At 39.1% G+C, this 15,932-nt stretch overlaps 1 protein-coding gene across 3 annotated transcripts in view; it reads right to left on the reverse strand.

Moving 5' to 3' along the window:
- XYLB (xylulokinase) overlaps nucleotides 1-15,932 on the reverse strand; it is an 86,861-nt gene that overhangs the window by 54,344 nt on the left and 16,585 nt on the right. For 2 of the 3 annotated variants that reach the window (XM_032442953.1, XM_015852885.2), the window contains exons 11-15: nucleotides 15,534-15,574; nucleotides 15,003-15,118; nucleotides 13,002-13,117; nucleotides 12,076-12,149; nucleotides 11,257-11,353 (exon numbers count right to left, since the gene is read on the reverse strand). In XM_032442953.1, the coding sequence (XP_032298844.1) occupies nucleotides 11,257-11,353; nucleotides 12,076-12,149; nucleotides 13,002-13,117; nucleotides 15,003-15,118; nucleotides 15,534-15,574 (444 nt within the window). Of the gene's footprint in view, nucleotides 1-11,256; nucleotides 11,354-12,075; nucleotides 12,150-13,001; nucleotides 13,118-15,002; nucleotides 15,119-15,521; nucleotides 15,575-15,932 lie in introns of all 3 variants that reach the window. The other variant, XM_032442952.1, reaches the window with a different exon arrangement.

The raw sequence follows: 15,932 nt of genomic DNA on the forward strand, positions 1-15,932 counted from the left end.
TAGCAGTGCCAGCCTCAAAACCACAGCACATTTCCTGTCAGGCAAAGATCATTATAGCCTCCCCCAGAAACTGCTCATCCACTGCAAGCAGGCACACTGAGCATCACCCTTTCCAAGGATCCCAGCAGGATATATTCAGTGTTACGGGTACAGCTCAGCCCCAGCTCTGCAATGTGACACTGCCACGTGTGCTTGCCTTACTCAGAGCTGCAGAGGCCAGCTCACAGTGTCCCACGAGGGACTGCCACAGAGTATATGGAAGAGCATAGGGAACAACCTGGAATAATCTACTTCTGGTACTAGAAGATACACTTCAATTATTTTGGACGTTTTAATTCCACAGGGAGATAAATCATCTGAAGCTGGCATTCTCCTCACTAGCTACTAGTATTTTAAGTTAGCATTACAGAAGCCACTGAGCATTTATTCAGGTGAACTCATGTATGTAATGGAGTTGCCTTAAGCAACTCTCCCCCGCTTCTGGGTCTCCTGTGACTACGCTGCCTAAAGTTCACTTTTATCCTTGTCTGATGATCACAGCTGGGCAGGAGTTGTAAAATTTCAGACTAGAAGGCCTTGCAGCCTCCACCAGACAGTGCTGGCAGGCCAAACAAAGAGGAAAAGCAGCAAGAGGTTTATTGTAGGACTGGTATTTTCCTAGCTCTTATTGAGCAAAGCATTTAATCTGATGTATTACATTTAATGAAGAGTCAGGAACTTGCACTGCAAGTAACAGATCAGATATAATTGGAATTTGTTCCACACCACCGGCCTCCATATATCAATAAAAACAATAACCACATTGGATTTCGGGCTCACTTCATTTGCATTCCTTAATTTAGTGTTTAACTAATTTAACAGTAGTAATGATTTAATTCAAATTAAAACCTAAGGAAAATAAAACAATTTTTAAAAGCCATTAAAGATTTCATTAAGTTCTATCTAAATTAATATTAACTTTCCTAGCATTTTCTATGGTTTTTTTCTCACCACTGAAACAAACATGAAGTTCCCTATCTGCAGTCAAGCTTTAGACAAACGTTGTTAGATTTATGGGTATTATTTTAAGTAATTAATTAGTATACATTAGAGTTATATAGAGGAAAAGCACAAAAAAGGCAAGAAAATGGATGAAGTTGTTTTTCAAAACACAGCACTCTGCTTAAATAACTGTTCTTTGAGCCTTTTACATGGAGCTCTTAGGTATACACCATCCATTAGATCACATTTCCCACACATTTGTGGTATTGCTGCTAAGCATGAGATGCACAGGAGTTACAGAAGCCACGCTGCTTTTACAAGACATCTTTCTGCATCTCCACATGTAGCAGTCATTTGCACATGAGTGGCTTTTCAGACAAAAGAATTCCTTTCTTACTAAAAGGTTGAAGATCCTTACATCTCCAATCCTGCTTCCCAGCCTCTATGTGATATAGGAAAGTATATAAAAGAGGTGCTACTACTATAGAAAGATCAATATAGCATATAAGCGTTCCTATTTTAACCAGCAGAATGCAATCTTCTTCAACCCTCAACATATTTTTGCTCTTGCAGTCTCCAGGAACCTGTAGCTGACTCTGCTGGGCACAAGCCAATGAGCTACCAGGAAGGATGCATGGAGAAGGTAGGTACAAGAACTTCAGCCAAGGTCTCTATAAACTGGAGCTGCTCACTATATCAGATTAGTCCCTTGGTGAAAGCAGAAATAAACAGTTAAATATTCAGGCCTCCAATGAGCTTTCTAGTTGATTTCTAAACACAGAGAAGGGTTAGAAGTTGGAGTCCTGCATGTCTTGTTTCCCATGAATAACCCTTATTGACACTAATAGCAACACTGAAATCAACAGGAATGCTCCAGCAGTGTTGTTCACATGGAACAGTTTAGCTAGCATTTAACATTTACACTGAACTCTATTGCAGCTCATAGCAGCAACTGTAGATGAAAGAATTTATGAATACCTTTAATGTGTGAATAAAATAGAAGGTTAAAGCAAAAATGAGAAGACATTGGGTCCTTGGTACTTCCAGTTTATTTAAGAGCCACAATTCTACCTTTCCAAGTAGATATTCCAGCAGTTTTTTTATTCTAATGTGCCAAGCTTTGAAAACAATGGCTTCAGATACTCACCTGCATTTCAGGTACCAGGTGGCTTTTGCATTGGAAGACAAAATTCAGTCTGAAGTACAAACCTTTTTATCATTTACTCTGAGGCCTAAGTGTTCACTTGCAGGTAAACTTAAGTCATCTAACTGGAAGTGCACTTAATTTGAAGAGATTACTCAAGTAGCTCTCCACTTGTACACTTGTATTACTGTTATAATTAGAACTACTTCAAAACAACAAAAAGTTCAATTTTGACCACAATAAACACAGAGGAAAAAGATCAAGAGCACCTCAGCTGAAGAGGGTGAATGCTTTTAAAGGGAAAAAAAAAATCCTTTAAAATCCTTATAGCTCTGTGACCAATGACCACCTTCATTCTGATGCTACTTACAGGGCTGCAAGTACACAGACTAATATATGATTTTATTTCCTGCTATTTTTAATGTTTTAACTAGCCATTGAGAGGAGTGAAATACGTTACTGATTTGTAACAATGCTGAGTGCCCTCCAGCTTTCCGTAATTACCACTTCCTGAGTTGCAAGCATGAAAATTGCTACGTACAGATAAATATTGACATTTACCTGTTAGCTAACATGCTAATAATGGAGAGGGAAGGAAATGAGTAACCCTATGCTGGAAAAAGAAATGAGGAGAAGAGCAGAGATGTGCTAGAATAGAGCCTCCAGAGCCTTCCTCCAGCACATGGATACCTATTTGTAGCAGCCCTGAAAAACAGACCATTGGGTACATAGCAAGCAATGCTGTGAAGAACACAGAACTACAGGCTTAATGTAGAAGGAAACACCACCTTCTCAACCTGCCTAGAAGTCACATTTCATGCTGTTTTCAGCCACAGTCTCTCCCTGCCCATTGATCAAAGGTGTAGGCCTCATTTTAGCTTGTGTTTTAGCCAACCAAACACAGACTCTCCTTTTTGCATTAAGTAAGCTGAGAATAGTGCCTAGTATGAGCAAAATATGACCCTAAACCTTCTATCAACAAACCCCATACCTGAACTGTAACGAGAGTCTGCTAAAAACAGAACACAACATGAGAGCCTCCTGAAGAAAGGTACTATGAACGTCAGCATACTTAGGTAAGTACACCAAAGTTACCAAATTTAGGCTAACAAAATCCAGTGTATGTACAAGTTCAGTTCCTTTGCTGTCCAAAAATACTGCTGTCATCTGATACTACATAATGAGTACGTACTCTCCCCTTGAATAGTAACTGATGTACAATGCTCAGTAGGTACTCCTGACTTTAAACATACTTAAAACTAGAACTAATGTTGTACATCAGTACATTGTATGTGCAGTAGGATAGAGAACTTCTTTTAATGCTATTTTACCTATTCTTTAGATTTTCCAGGTAGGAAAAGCATAGCACTGCTGAGCTGAAGGACAAAGAAAAATGATATCACTGTCCAGAAGCTGGGAACAGGGATTACGTGTAACCTGGCATATCGTTAACGGTCTCAACACCATGGATGCTCTGATCTCACCCTTTCCACACATCCAGTCTTTCTACTTTGAGTAAGTCCAGTTACTGATCCCAAATTCCAGTCTCCAAGTGTAAGCTAAAAACTGTTCTGCTGTTACTTTTTATAAGTTCTTTCTTTGACACGAGTAAGTGCTGCACTCGAAGCCTGTTTTAATGAACCTCCCATCCTTTGCAATCCTTACACTTGAACTAAACTGACATAGTAAAAGCCTCGGGGCTGAGATGTGTCATTTTATGTATGCTATGCATACCTTTGCCAGCGCATAGATAAGACATAACATATACAGGCTAAAAAATGTTGTAATTTAAAGGTGGAAAAAGAAAACCTTTCAAATGCATCCTTAGGAACCACAGCCCAAATTAATTCCTTCCTACATAAAGAGAATTAGTTACCCAATAGGCTACAGAATTCCACCTGTCCAAAGGAACGTGAACTTCTATTTGTTTTTACTTGCACAATAAATATGAAGGGTTGTGTTTCCTTATTCTTGAAACAATTTCAATAAGCACTGAGTAGCTGTCATCCAGAAATCAAAGCCTGGATGGAACTAAAGCTTTAGACAGCCAAAGCAGTTTCAAAAGCAGGTTAAACCTGTCTTACCTAATCTCATACAACAAACGATCTCACAGCTAAAAATCACAGTACATACAGGCAAATAGAGTACATAGGGAAAGAACGACTTATCTAGGGGAACCCCTTTTAACACTGAAACACTCAAGTGTGGGTTGATGCAGCTGAAAGCAGTGAGACACTTAGTGTTCAGAACTGATGCATAATGTGAGCTGTGCTAGAGAAGTTGAATCGCCTTAAACCAGAAAAAAAAGTTAAAAGACAGCTGGAGGGTCTGTGGAACCTTGGGGGAGATGATTAGAGTTCACTAACAGGCCTGTCACATTTGAGCAAGACAAATGAAAATCCAGAAAGACTGGGAGATTTAAAGAGGAAGAGAGTTTTAAAATGATAAGTTACTGATATATGACTAAGTGTTAACTAAGGTAAGATTTTACAAGCAGAGTCATCATCAAAACAGGAGATCACTGCTACTGGTATAAATACATATCAAGCTATATGTATGCACACTTACAAATCAGATAAGCTCCCTAACAATGGCATCTTCTACAGATTCACATTTCTGAGACATAGTAGATGATTCTGATCCCTCAAGTTAATTCTTCAATAACATAAGTGACCCCTTTACTATAAAACAAAACAAGTATTTTTAGAAGGAATTTTTTTTTTTACTTATTTTCATTATTATCTTGTTCTTAAAACTATCAGCCCTAAAATATCCACTACACAAATGCTGCATTGTTTGATTTCATTCTCTGTTAACAATCTGCACCTTGCTCATCATTTGAGGTTTCCCTACCTTCAAATTCTAGTTACTAAACCATAACATTACTGCCTATAAGACTCTAGAGAGTCCTATACAGTCAGGTTTCCTTTCCAAAAGAAGGTAGTTACAGACTGCAATCGTATCATTTCTTTGCTAATCTAAACAGATTTATAACTATGCATCGGTCTCAAAAACAAGTGATAGAAGGAGATTTATCAGATAACCCAACTGATCCCTAAATCCCTGGCTTCCAGAGATCCATAAGCTCTAACAAAACCAGGCAACTGACAGCCTATTTTTCTGAATACTGCTTGAATAGCACATCTACTGAAACAGCTATAAAGTCTCTCCTAACATCAGGGCACAGGAATTGAGCCATTTAAATAGTTGGTCTTTTGCTGACCAAACGTTAAAAGTGATTGTTCAAACAATGACAACATTTTATCATTGTGTCAAGAAAGAAAGGCAGATAGCACCCCTTCCAACCTTTTTATTAACTCTTCAGATTTTCTATCTTCACTGTGTTTCCTGTATATGTATAACAACAATAAAACAAAATAAAAGCAAGACAATAGCCGCCGCATGAAAAAGCTGAGAGCACGTAAGCAGCTTCCTTATAGCACATTAGGTCATTTCCTTCAGAGACATTTTATCTAATCCTTTTAAAAATCAGTTATACTAATACTGTACTCTCCTGAGCCAAGTAATAATAAAAAGGTCCTCTTGTAAAATACTTGGTCAGGGAATTGGTAATGAGCTAACCAACCTCCCACTCCAGACCACTGGCTTAAAACCAAGCCTTGCTTGATCATGTCTAAAAGGCTCTGCTACGTGATACAAGTCTGATATGTAGGAAATAAAAGGGGCTGCTAGAAAGTTCTTGGCAAGGTCATGCCCATCTTATGCTGGCACTCTTATCAGTCTGAAGTTTCATCAGAAAATACAAATATCCTCCACAGTAGAATCACTGACTTATCTGGCAGGAAGGTCCTGCCTTTGATGAATGTGAAAGCACTTCAAGACAATACTCCTTCCCCAAAACATACAGGCTAAAGATACAGTGGTGTGGGTATTTGTGTTCTGTTTGCCTCACGTATTTCACAGTTTTTCTGCACGTTCCAATGCAAGCATTACCACCACTAGCTATTACTTTAAACTTCATTCTTCTCTTATTTTTCAACAGTTTTCACTCACTTTCTGGAGCAAAAAAGCTCAAACAATGCCATCACCCTCGTGCTGCTGAAACACCACCAGCACTCTTAGCAACAAACAGCAAGAGACAAGTGTAAAGCCAACACAACATTTTAGTATTGATTTCTCTAGGAAATTTAAATCCCGCAGGGCATAAACATCAATTTAATCTGTATGCAACTACAAAATGGCTTCGCTCGCACTGTTCCTTGTTTCAGCCAAAACACTGTTACAACTCGAGTAGAAACATACTCAGCTGTGAGGACAGACAAAACAAACGAGTATCCCAGAGATGCTGATAATTAGCAACAGAGATGGAGGCTACAATCATAGAATCCAGGCAAAGACATCACCAGCCTAACACAAAGCTATCACTGAGTATCTCAATAATCAGTGGCATCTCACCTTGCCAAACTGTAGAGCCACCTACCATCAAGACAACAACCACTGTGCTGCAAAGTGATAGCATCACAACCCACCCTGCCCCAACATGATAACATGAACAATGAAATACAACAGCTCCATGTTGTACTTGCTGTTTTCTGAGCTCCCCTCACTCCTCCAGGCTGCTTTCCTTGCAAAGAGCCACACATTATTGCCACCCTCACCCTGCTGCAATGAACACCAGATGAAACCACCTCCTAAAAAGAAAGAAATCTAGCAATGTGGAAACTACCTTCATGTAATGTTAGGCTGAGTTCTTTAAAGTGAAAACACCTGTTTTCTAATTACTGAAAACTCAGGCCCAGCGTGCTCTGAGATTTCCTCATTTTCCCAGCACTCTTAACTGCTGTTTAAAGACGCATCCTGTTGTACATTCAGTGAGAAAGATGCATTTTCACACTTGACACACCAGTAACATATGGCTCTTAAGGAAAAAAAGAAGGCTGCTTCTTAGCACACTGCAAAAACACAGGCACATCTATGTCACCCCAGCCAGTACATAAGCACCAAGTAGTGTCAGCAGAATTCAGGGCACTAACATTATTTGCAAGCGATAGATTTATGTACATAACAAACTGTAAATTACTTAACACACACAGATGCAGGATTCTACGGACAATGCTTTTGCTTGTAAAACTTGGCGCCTTCTATCCATCTCCCCCTGCTGATGGCAGGTGGCAGAATCAGATTGCTAAAGGTATAAAAGTGTGATACAATCAGCACAGTGGGCAGCTACAGTGTTAAGAAGCCACTAACAGGTAAAACAACATGAACACTGAGCTCCGGACTAAAGCTAATAGCTTCAAGACAACCCCCTACCCCAGATAATTACCATACTTACTAGGCAGGGTTCATTAATTGCTGCTGCAGCCCAACAGCTCTAGCACATCTGACCTTATACGTACACAAACTGCTCAGATTGCCATCAACATGTCAGCACATCATTTAAATATCTGTTGGTTACATGTGCAAACTATGCCTGAACCTCAAGTTTTGTACTGTTTTCCTTCAGCATGCATCACATACGCTTCTGTAGTATTTACTTCTCCCCTAATCACCAGTTAGTGAAGATTTTCTCCCAAGAATCATTAGTTTTGAAGGTGTTCACCAGAACAACTTCACTGGGTACAAACAAGGACCATCATAATGTTCCCCGGCTCAGCATCAATATGAATTTTCAGGAGTCAGGAGTAGAATCAACACTGAAGTGATCGTGAAGATTATTAAAGTATACAGTGGCAGATCACTGAGCCACTGACAGTTTTATAGCTGCTGAGATCACCTGTGACACTGATCTGCAGACACCGTCATCTCTCTATGAAGTTGCCATGGTTTAGATGAAATAAATGTGTATGTTCCTTATTACAAAAGGTTCCCAAAGCAGGCAGCAAGCACAGCTATATGATCAGCATCTGAACTCCAGTTGTGAGCTTGGCTTTCAAAAAGGGGGTGGCTGCAAGCAGAAAAAAAGGATGTGACAAAACAGAAAGTGTTTATGATATAATCAGAATCCAGGAAAATAAAAAGCATAACAGCAAACCTTCAGCTTATCTGCATGGATCTCTGAATAAGAGGATGTAAACAACAGGCACAGACCAAACTTCACTTGTTTGTTTCTAGACCACAACACTCCATCCAACCCTTAAGCAAAACAGGATACAGGGTGTTACTGAATGATTTCCCCTGAAGCCTGATTGAGAAAGATTAGAGCAATTAGAGCAAAGTGACACACACTTTTAAACCCCTCAAATCACAACTAATGTAGGGTTTAACTTCTCTCTCAAAGATCATCCAGTGACTCCCTGCCGTTTTCAGAACAAGGCAGAAACTCACACCCCAGTCTCAAAGGGAAAAATCATGAAGCAGAATCCCCTGCCCTCTACTGGCAGACAAGCTGCACTGAAGGCTGTGTATATACACACACAGCAGCTGAAAAGCTATTTTAAGGCTTACTGTATTATTCTTTGTAGTTTGTGAAAGATATATAATCATAGAACCATAGAATTACCCAGGTTGGAAAAGACCTTGAAGATCATCAAGTCCAACCACAGCCTAACCATAGTACCCTAACTCTAAAAACCCTACACTAAATCATATCCCTAAGTACCACATCCAAACGGCTCTTAAACACAACCAGAGATGGCGATTCAACCACCTCCCTGGGGAGCCTATTCCAGTACCTAACTACCCTTTCTGTAAAGAAGTTCTTCCTAATATCCAACCTAAACTTGCCCTGGTGCAACTTGAGGCCAATAATGTACTGGACACTTCAAACTTGCTGCATAACCTCACATGTAAATCAACACTTCAACATCATCACACCTCTTCCTGCAGAGCCAAGTAGAATGAGAAGCTTTAAAGTACTTCTAGAAAGATAACACATTCATTAACTGAAAATAAACTCTAAGAAATTATCTAACACATGTTATGTTCGTGTCACATATCCAAGAACTCTGAAAGACAGAAGTATTCTCTACAAAACTCTCTTCCACAAACTGCTTTCTGGCATACCTGCAGCTTCCATCATTACAGTCAGCCAAAGTGCACTTGGCCCAGGAATGGAGAGGCAGGTTCACAACCCTGCAAAAATGACTTTGCAGCACCTTGATGCCAGATCTGTAGAAATCCTCAGCCAGGTTTCTGGCTCATTTGACATGCTGCCATACACAACTCAGGAGGGAAAGTGCTTGTTGTAAATGACCATATCACTTCCATCTTCTGTTGCAGAAAGATTTAGAAGGGTCATCGCTTAACCTTCTGGATTCTGTGAGTAGTTATTATTGTATTCTCTTACTGATGTAAAAAACAAACAGATTTATACTGCTGTAATTGCATCTGTGAATGCAATTCTTGATTCCCGGAAAAATGAAAGTAAATTCCCCATGTAGAATAGGCCTAAAAAGATTTGAGTAAACACAAGGATTCTGACTGCATCTTTTATACAAAAAGTAAATGAGGTTTAATCACATTAAAGCCAAAAAAAGCAGCCTGAAAAGCAGCAGCTATAGCTGTGAAACAAGAGAAAGCCTGATAGTATCAGACTAACTCCCACAGAGCTCATCCATACCCTGAAACGTGTTCAGAACACACCCTGTTTTCAGAGCTGTCACACAACAAATGCAGATGCGAGCTTGCCATCACCACACAAACAACAGAAGATGACATTTAAATAATACCACTAAGGAAAAGTAGGAGATGCATACAGCCTACACTATGTTACAGCAGCTCTTTCTCAAAGCAGCTCATCTGTTAGTTACCAAATAGCTAGACCCTTGGGATGAAACAAAGCAAAAGCACACAAGGTTCCAAGAAACCTACAGGAAAACAATGTAATCACGCATCTCCTTTTAACTATAGATCCTACAATGTTAAAACTAAAAGAAGCGTGTGTGCTTCTAAAGCTTATGAAATCCCTCCAACTAGTGAAGTTTTCATGTGCCCTACTTATCCTAAACATACATAGAGATGACTCCTACCTACTCATTTCTGTGTCAGAGTTGCCTGACATCTTAACTAGTTCTTCTCTGACTCTGTGTTTATCTGAACTCTGACATTTATGAAGTATAAATGTATCCTCTTCAACCATGAGCTTTCTAGCTGCGTAAGCCCATCACTTGGTAGAGCTGAATCTAGGAACGGATGAGAAATATTTTATACACAGTCTATTTGAATCTGTATGCATAAATAACCTCCACAATTTAATACTGTTTCAAGTACAAAAGAAAAACAAAATCACAACAGTATCCCTCATGACTGTGGATAAAAGCATAAAGGCTAGAGAAAGTAAAAGGCTTGTGAAGAAAGAGGTCAGGATTTTCTTTAAAGTGTATAAATAACTAACATTTTATTTTGCAAAATCATTACAAAATCACAGAATGACCTGGGTTGGAAGGGACCTCAAGGATCATGAAGTTCCAACCCCCCTGCCTGGCAGGGCCACCAAACTTCCACAATTACTAGATCAGGTTGCCCAGGGCCCCATCCAGCCTGGCCTTGAACCAAGGATGGGGGCATTATTGTAGAAAACCCTCAAGAAGAGTTAATTCAGTGTTTTTAAGATGCTATTGGATGATGTACTGGAAGAAAATAAAAAACATCAAATTCCTTGTGTTCTTCCCCTTGAATTACACAGGTAGCAGTGATCTGCTCCCACCTCTGTAAGTAAAATACCAGCTGATTTTGCTGTGCTAAAAATTCTGGAGTGCAAGATCTTTTCCCTTCTAAATCACAAGACAGGAAAAGGACTTCTGATTCATTAACAGAAAACTCTGAAGTTAAGTGAGCATCTTATGGCAGGTCCAGGAACTGAACATAGATTTCAGATTCTCTGAGTTACAGCCTTGTGCCTTAGGCAGAAGCCTAGGCACTTTTTCACTTAACATGCTATCAAAGACCAAGCTCTCATGTAAAAATTGACAGTGCAGCTTAGTAACAAATAGCAAGAATACTTGAAAAGAAGTAATCAAAGTTAAATTGTTGCTGCTTCTGAAGTTAACATCTGCAAAAACTTGTCCCAAGAATGCTGTCAAAAATGTTTCCAGCAGGCTCGGTCAGAAGCCATACCAGTTTCTGTATCTTTTAGGGCACCATTCACAATACTGACACCACTGTCAGAGCTCCATCTTTGCATTTGAACTGTATTGCCATTAGTTCTGCAGCTCTTTCAGCATACTTACTGACTTTATACCCCAGCTTTTCAGCATGAATCCTCTTGGCCATGAACTGCCCTTCAATCAAGGCTCGAATTTCCACCTCCTTTGGAAAGTTCAAAACCTGTATCAAAAGAATGAATGCATTAAATTAACCAGCATCTCACACAGTATACAAAGCCAGGCTGGTGACAGGTTAAAAGCACAAGATAGATTTACAGTTCATTATCCTTGTCTTCTCTCTGAAGTCAGCTTTCAGCTAGGCCAGTTCTCTATTCGTATGCATGATACACGTAAAGACTCAAAAACACAACCCATAACCTTGGAACTGTTGGCAAATCCATCAGTCCTGAAATCAATGCAGAATGGGAAGAGGTACTAGTGTGAATTGTAAACTATTAGTATTTCTCAACAGCAAAAGCTGCTAAGGATCAATACCTCAAAAACTGAGAAATTAAAGTATATAAAACTCAAACACTTTAAGCAATGCCAGAGAGTTTAAATCTATGTATTTCTGTCTGCACAAAAATGAAACAAGCTTTCTGTTAGTTGTTACGAGTAGCATCTTTCAGTCCTATGTTAACCAGATGAAAGCTAACAGAAGAGAAAAAACAGTGAACTACAAAAACAAAGAACATTCCATGAAAAAAAGTTGAGTTTTTCCATGTACTACAACTGGTGCCTACAAACTTGTGTAACAGCAAGAAGTAACTAAGCATTCATTTAAACAGTAGGAACTTGGAACATGGAAGTGTGCATCTCAGGCAAGAAAAGAGATAACAGCAAACATTTCAAGCTTTGGCAGCACACCTTCAAGGTTTTAGGCAATAACCAGATTATTACTACCTTTTGGTTGTCACTGTTGAATCTGTGAATCCCAACTGCTTCAGGAGTGATTTCCATCACGTCAAAGTAGAAACCTGCATCAGTTAACATTGAAGACTGTCATGTTTTCTCCTAGCTCAAAGCTGTAATCTTATATCAGCACGAGTTGACATAATAAGTACATATCATTGTGTTTAGAAAGACTTCTGATATACCACACAACTTGTTTCTTAACTAATTTCAGTCCAGATTTAATAAGTTTAATTACCTTTGACTTTACAAAAGAGGCTGGCTCTAGGCCTCTAACACTTCATTAGAAATCCAAGCAATACAATAAAAGATAAGTCTACCAAGAAAGCTCTCATCCGCCAAATCACATATACATGCAAGCAGCATAATACTAAGATGATATATAATAGAAATGGTTTCAGTGAAGTTTGTACAAAGTTGAAAGGGAAAAAAAATAATGAAAAAGTGAGAGGTTCATAAGAAGTGTGTAGGAATAGCAGAACATTTCATGCACTGGATTAGATTTCATGAATTTATTAGAGAGCATCAGATATGTTAAGTCACAAAGCAGAGCTGGTCTCTGAAGAGTTCTCTTTATAAGATCTGAAGAAATACAGTAATGCTTTGCCGACACTGAGACAAAAAGTGTGGGAAAAGATTTCCTTTGTGTTGATGAGAAGTTGGTGGGGAGAAAAATATTCAGAAAAGGAGACAAAAAAGAAAATGAGAACTGGAAAAGTGATTGGAGCAACTAGGAAACTAGGAACAGTCTGTAAGGCTCAGTTCTTTATAATGGGGATATGCTGCACTAGGAGACAAGTGAGCATTGACCCCAAGGACACTTCACCCTAGCGGTTGCCTCTGCTCATCTTCACATCTCCAAAGCCTCCAAGTCTTTAATCAAACTCAGAAAATCCCAACCCTGCTGAGGCTCATACCCAAGTTTCCATTGTTTCCAGTAACAGTAGATGATAAGGCTTTGGAGAATTCATCCCAGGAGCCCGAAGCACACTCATTTCGGATCCTCTCTCTCATCAGAGAGCCGTTCTTAAAACTGAAACACATAAACATACCATATGCATTCTTCAAACCATTTGGCTCTAGACTTTTAAAGCAAATTGTTGTTTTATATAATATTGCTGCTTATTACACCAACCAAAGACAGCTGGGCAATCAAAAATGTACTACCCACTCTTCATTATTGAAAGAGATGGAGAAGGAAGAAACTAGGGTGAGAGATTAGAACTATCAGAACAACTATTAGAAGACATGTTGATAAATACAGTGCAGAGATGCTCTTCTACACCTCCCTAACAAGCTGGCTTACATCTAGGCTAGCAGGTCGTGCCATACTCAGTCTAGCTCTGAACAGCTACCACACCTCAGAGCACCAAGCACAGGAGTCACAACCCAGCATATGGCTTATTATTGCACTGAAGAACACACACCAGCTCTGCCCATGCTGGCCATGGAGTAGGACTTGTGGAGCTGTGTTTTCGTACTGAGAAATGGCCTGAGCTGTGGGTGCAGAGGTAGCACTACTGACATAGTAATAAAAGGCTCACTGTGAGATTACCGTAAGGAGGAAGAAGAGCATCTATTTCTTGCATCACATCATTCATGATTTCAGGAATGTTGTACTGGTATGGAGCCAGCTTGGGTCTAGTAAGACTTACAAGGCTTATCTCCATGCCAGTATTGGCAAAAGAAGTAAAAATAGAGGGGGAAAAAAATGGGAAAAAATAGAAACTTGAATTTGAAGCTTCAAAAATAGCCAACTGTTGAGAAATCATATTATGAAAAATCAGTAACTTGCAATCAGCATTAACCTTTTAAACTCAGCTTCACAACCCTGTTCCCGCTGTCATCTACAGCGTCCTATCCCTGTACAGATAAAGTCAACATCGCAATTAAAAGGCAGATGTGAGCTCTGCTGAAGCACCTACAGCTTGATTTTGTGATATTAGAAAAAAAAAGAGGTAATCTCAAGATCCACAGGGAACAGGTTGCATTAGACAGGAAGGCCATCAAATCTCCACTTAAGAAAATGCCATTTATACCCCTGCTAATTTGTAATTGAAACAACGTTACTACTATGACACATAAGAATCAGCCAAAGTAGGGGAGAAAAGAATTCTTTAAGAGGACTGTATCTGTACACTCATAACTAATGGGTCCGTTACACCTTTCTGAAGTTCTTCCCAAGCAATAGCCCCATTCATTCCCACAAATTAATTCTGTGCTGTGCTCTGTGCAATCCTGAGGACTTAGACTTCACATATATCTGTAAATATTTGTATCTTTAAATATTTGCCTAAAAACGTCTGACTTGTAAGATTTTCCCCTGAACGCAGAACAGCTTCAGGTCCTCTTTCCACCCACTTGGTTGGATAATAGCCAAAACATTCCCAAGTCACAGCAGCCAAAAACCACCATGAGGATCATTCTCAGCTCCGTTTCTTGAGATCTCAGTATTCTCCACATGTGCAGCCTAATCTGTCCCTGAACAGCACTGATTATACCCCTCCATGAAAAGAGACTCTTCACCTGCCCCATTATGTCCCCTCTGGACCACTAGAATAGCACAGAAGTTGTACAGTCTGGTCAAGCTTCCGGCATTCCAGATTATTATATTACAAAGGGCTGTTATTCCTATACATTAAATATACTATCTTAAACTCATAATGAACTGGCTCTGTGAATATATAAAAATGATTTTGTCTTTTTATTGCTATGAAAATCTATCCATCATAACGCTGCAGTCGCAGTTACCTGCGCTAAACAATGAGAACACTGATGCAAATGTTTCAGCAATAGATTGCCATGGACTATACAGAATGCTGAATGTTCTATTCATGATCATTTTGCAAAGGAAATAAAACACCAACAGAGAAATATGCTATTGATCCCAAACGTAAGAAAAAAATAGAGAATATTACCATAAAAGTGCCATGTATGTTTGAGAATCAACAGGATTGCAGAGGATATGACCTTCTAAGGCTGGTGTTGGCTCCTGGATCCACAGAAACAATGTGTCACTTGTGCCAAGGCTAATCTAGAGGGGGGTGGGGGGAAAGTAATTGAAGTGTTATCACAACGTGCATGGAAAGCAATACAGAAATTAAATTAAAACCATTTGTTATCACCACTAATTGTTTTTAAATTACACATTAAGTCAATTGGATTCATACTGAAGCTAGCTCTGACTTTCAGGTTGTCACATTAGTGAAATACATACTAGACAGAGACTTGGGCCTCAGTGACTGGAGCATTAGTTAAAAATAGTTACAGAGTTTACTTAAAGTCTTTCAGACAGCTTGCAGATTGATACAAATAAAACAAGCATGAAGCCAATAAACAGAAAATCAACACCAGCAGATTAATTTGACTGATAACCTATAGCTATTGTCCTTGTTACTACTTCACATTTCATACACTATTTATTCAGTGACACGAACGTTTTGACTTACTGCAATATCTCCTTCTTGAAGCCTCATCCCTGCCAACGATGCTGAAAGCAGAAGTCAGATAAAAAGTTACTTGTGTGACTCCATTATAGCATACTGCATGAGGTGTCACAGTACATTGAATTCACCATCTCAAAGTAGAATATAAATTGCAACCATGCTTGTGACAGCCTTGGCCTATACATTGTGAAAGTTTAGGTTATTTTTGACACTGAATCAAAAGTATTCAGGACAAAGAGCTACAGAGCTGCAGGATTCTCTAGAGTTTTATATGTTCAAGTTTTAAATACCATGGAGCCTTATTTAAGGTGCAAAGGCTTCCACTTACATGAGATTACTTAAGTATCTGTTGGATTAAACTGAATTTGAATCTCAAGAAAAATCTATTCAGTTTTCAAGATA

This window comes from Coturnix japonica, chromosome 2 (assembly GCF_001577835.2).
Source record: "Coturnix japonica isolate 7356 chromosome 2, Coturnix japonica 2.1, whole genome shotgun sequence".
Lineage (NCBI taxonomy): Eukaryota > Metazoa > Chordata > Aves > Galliformes > Phasianidae > Coturnix > Coturnix japonica.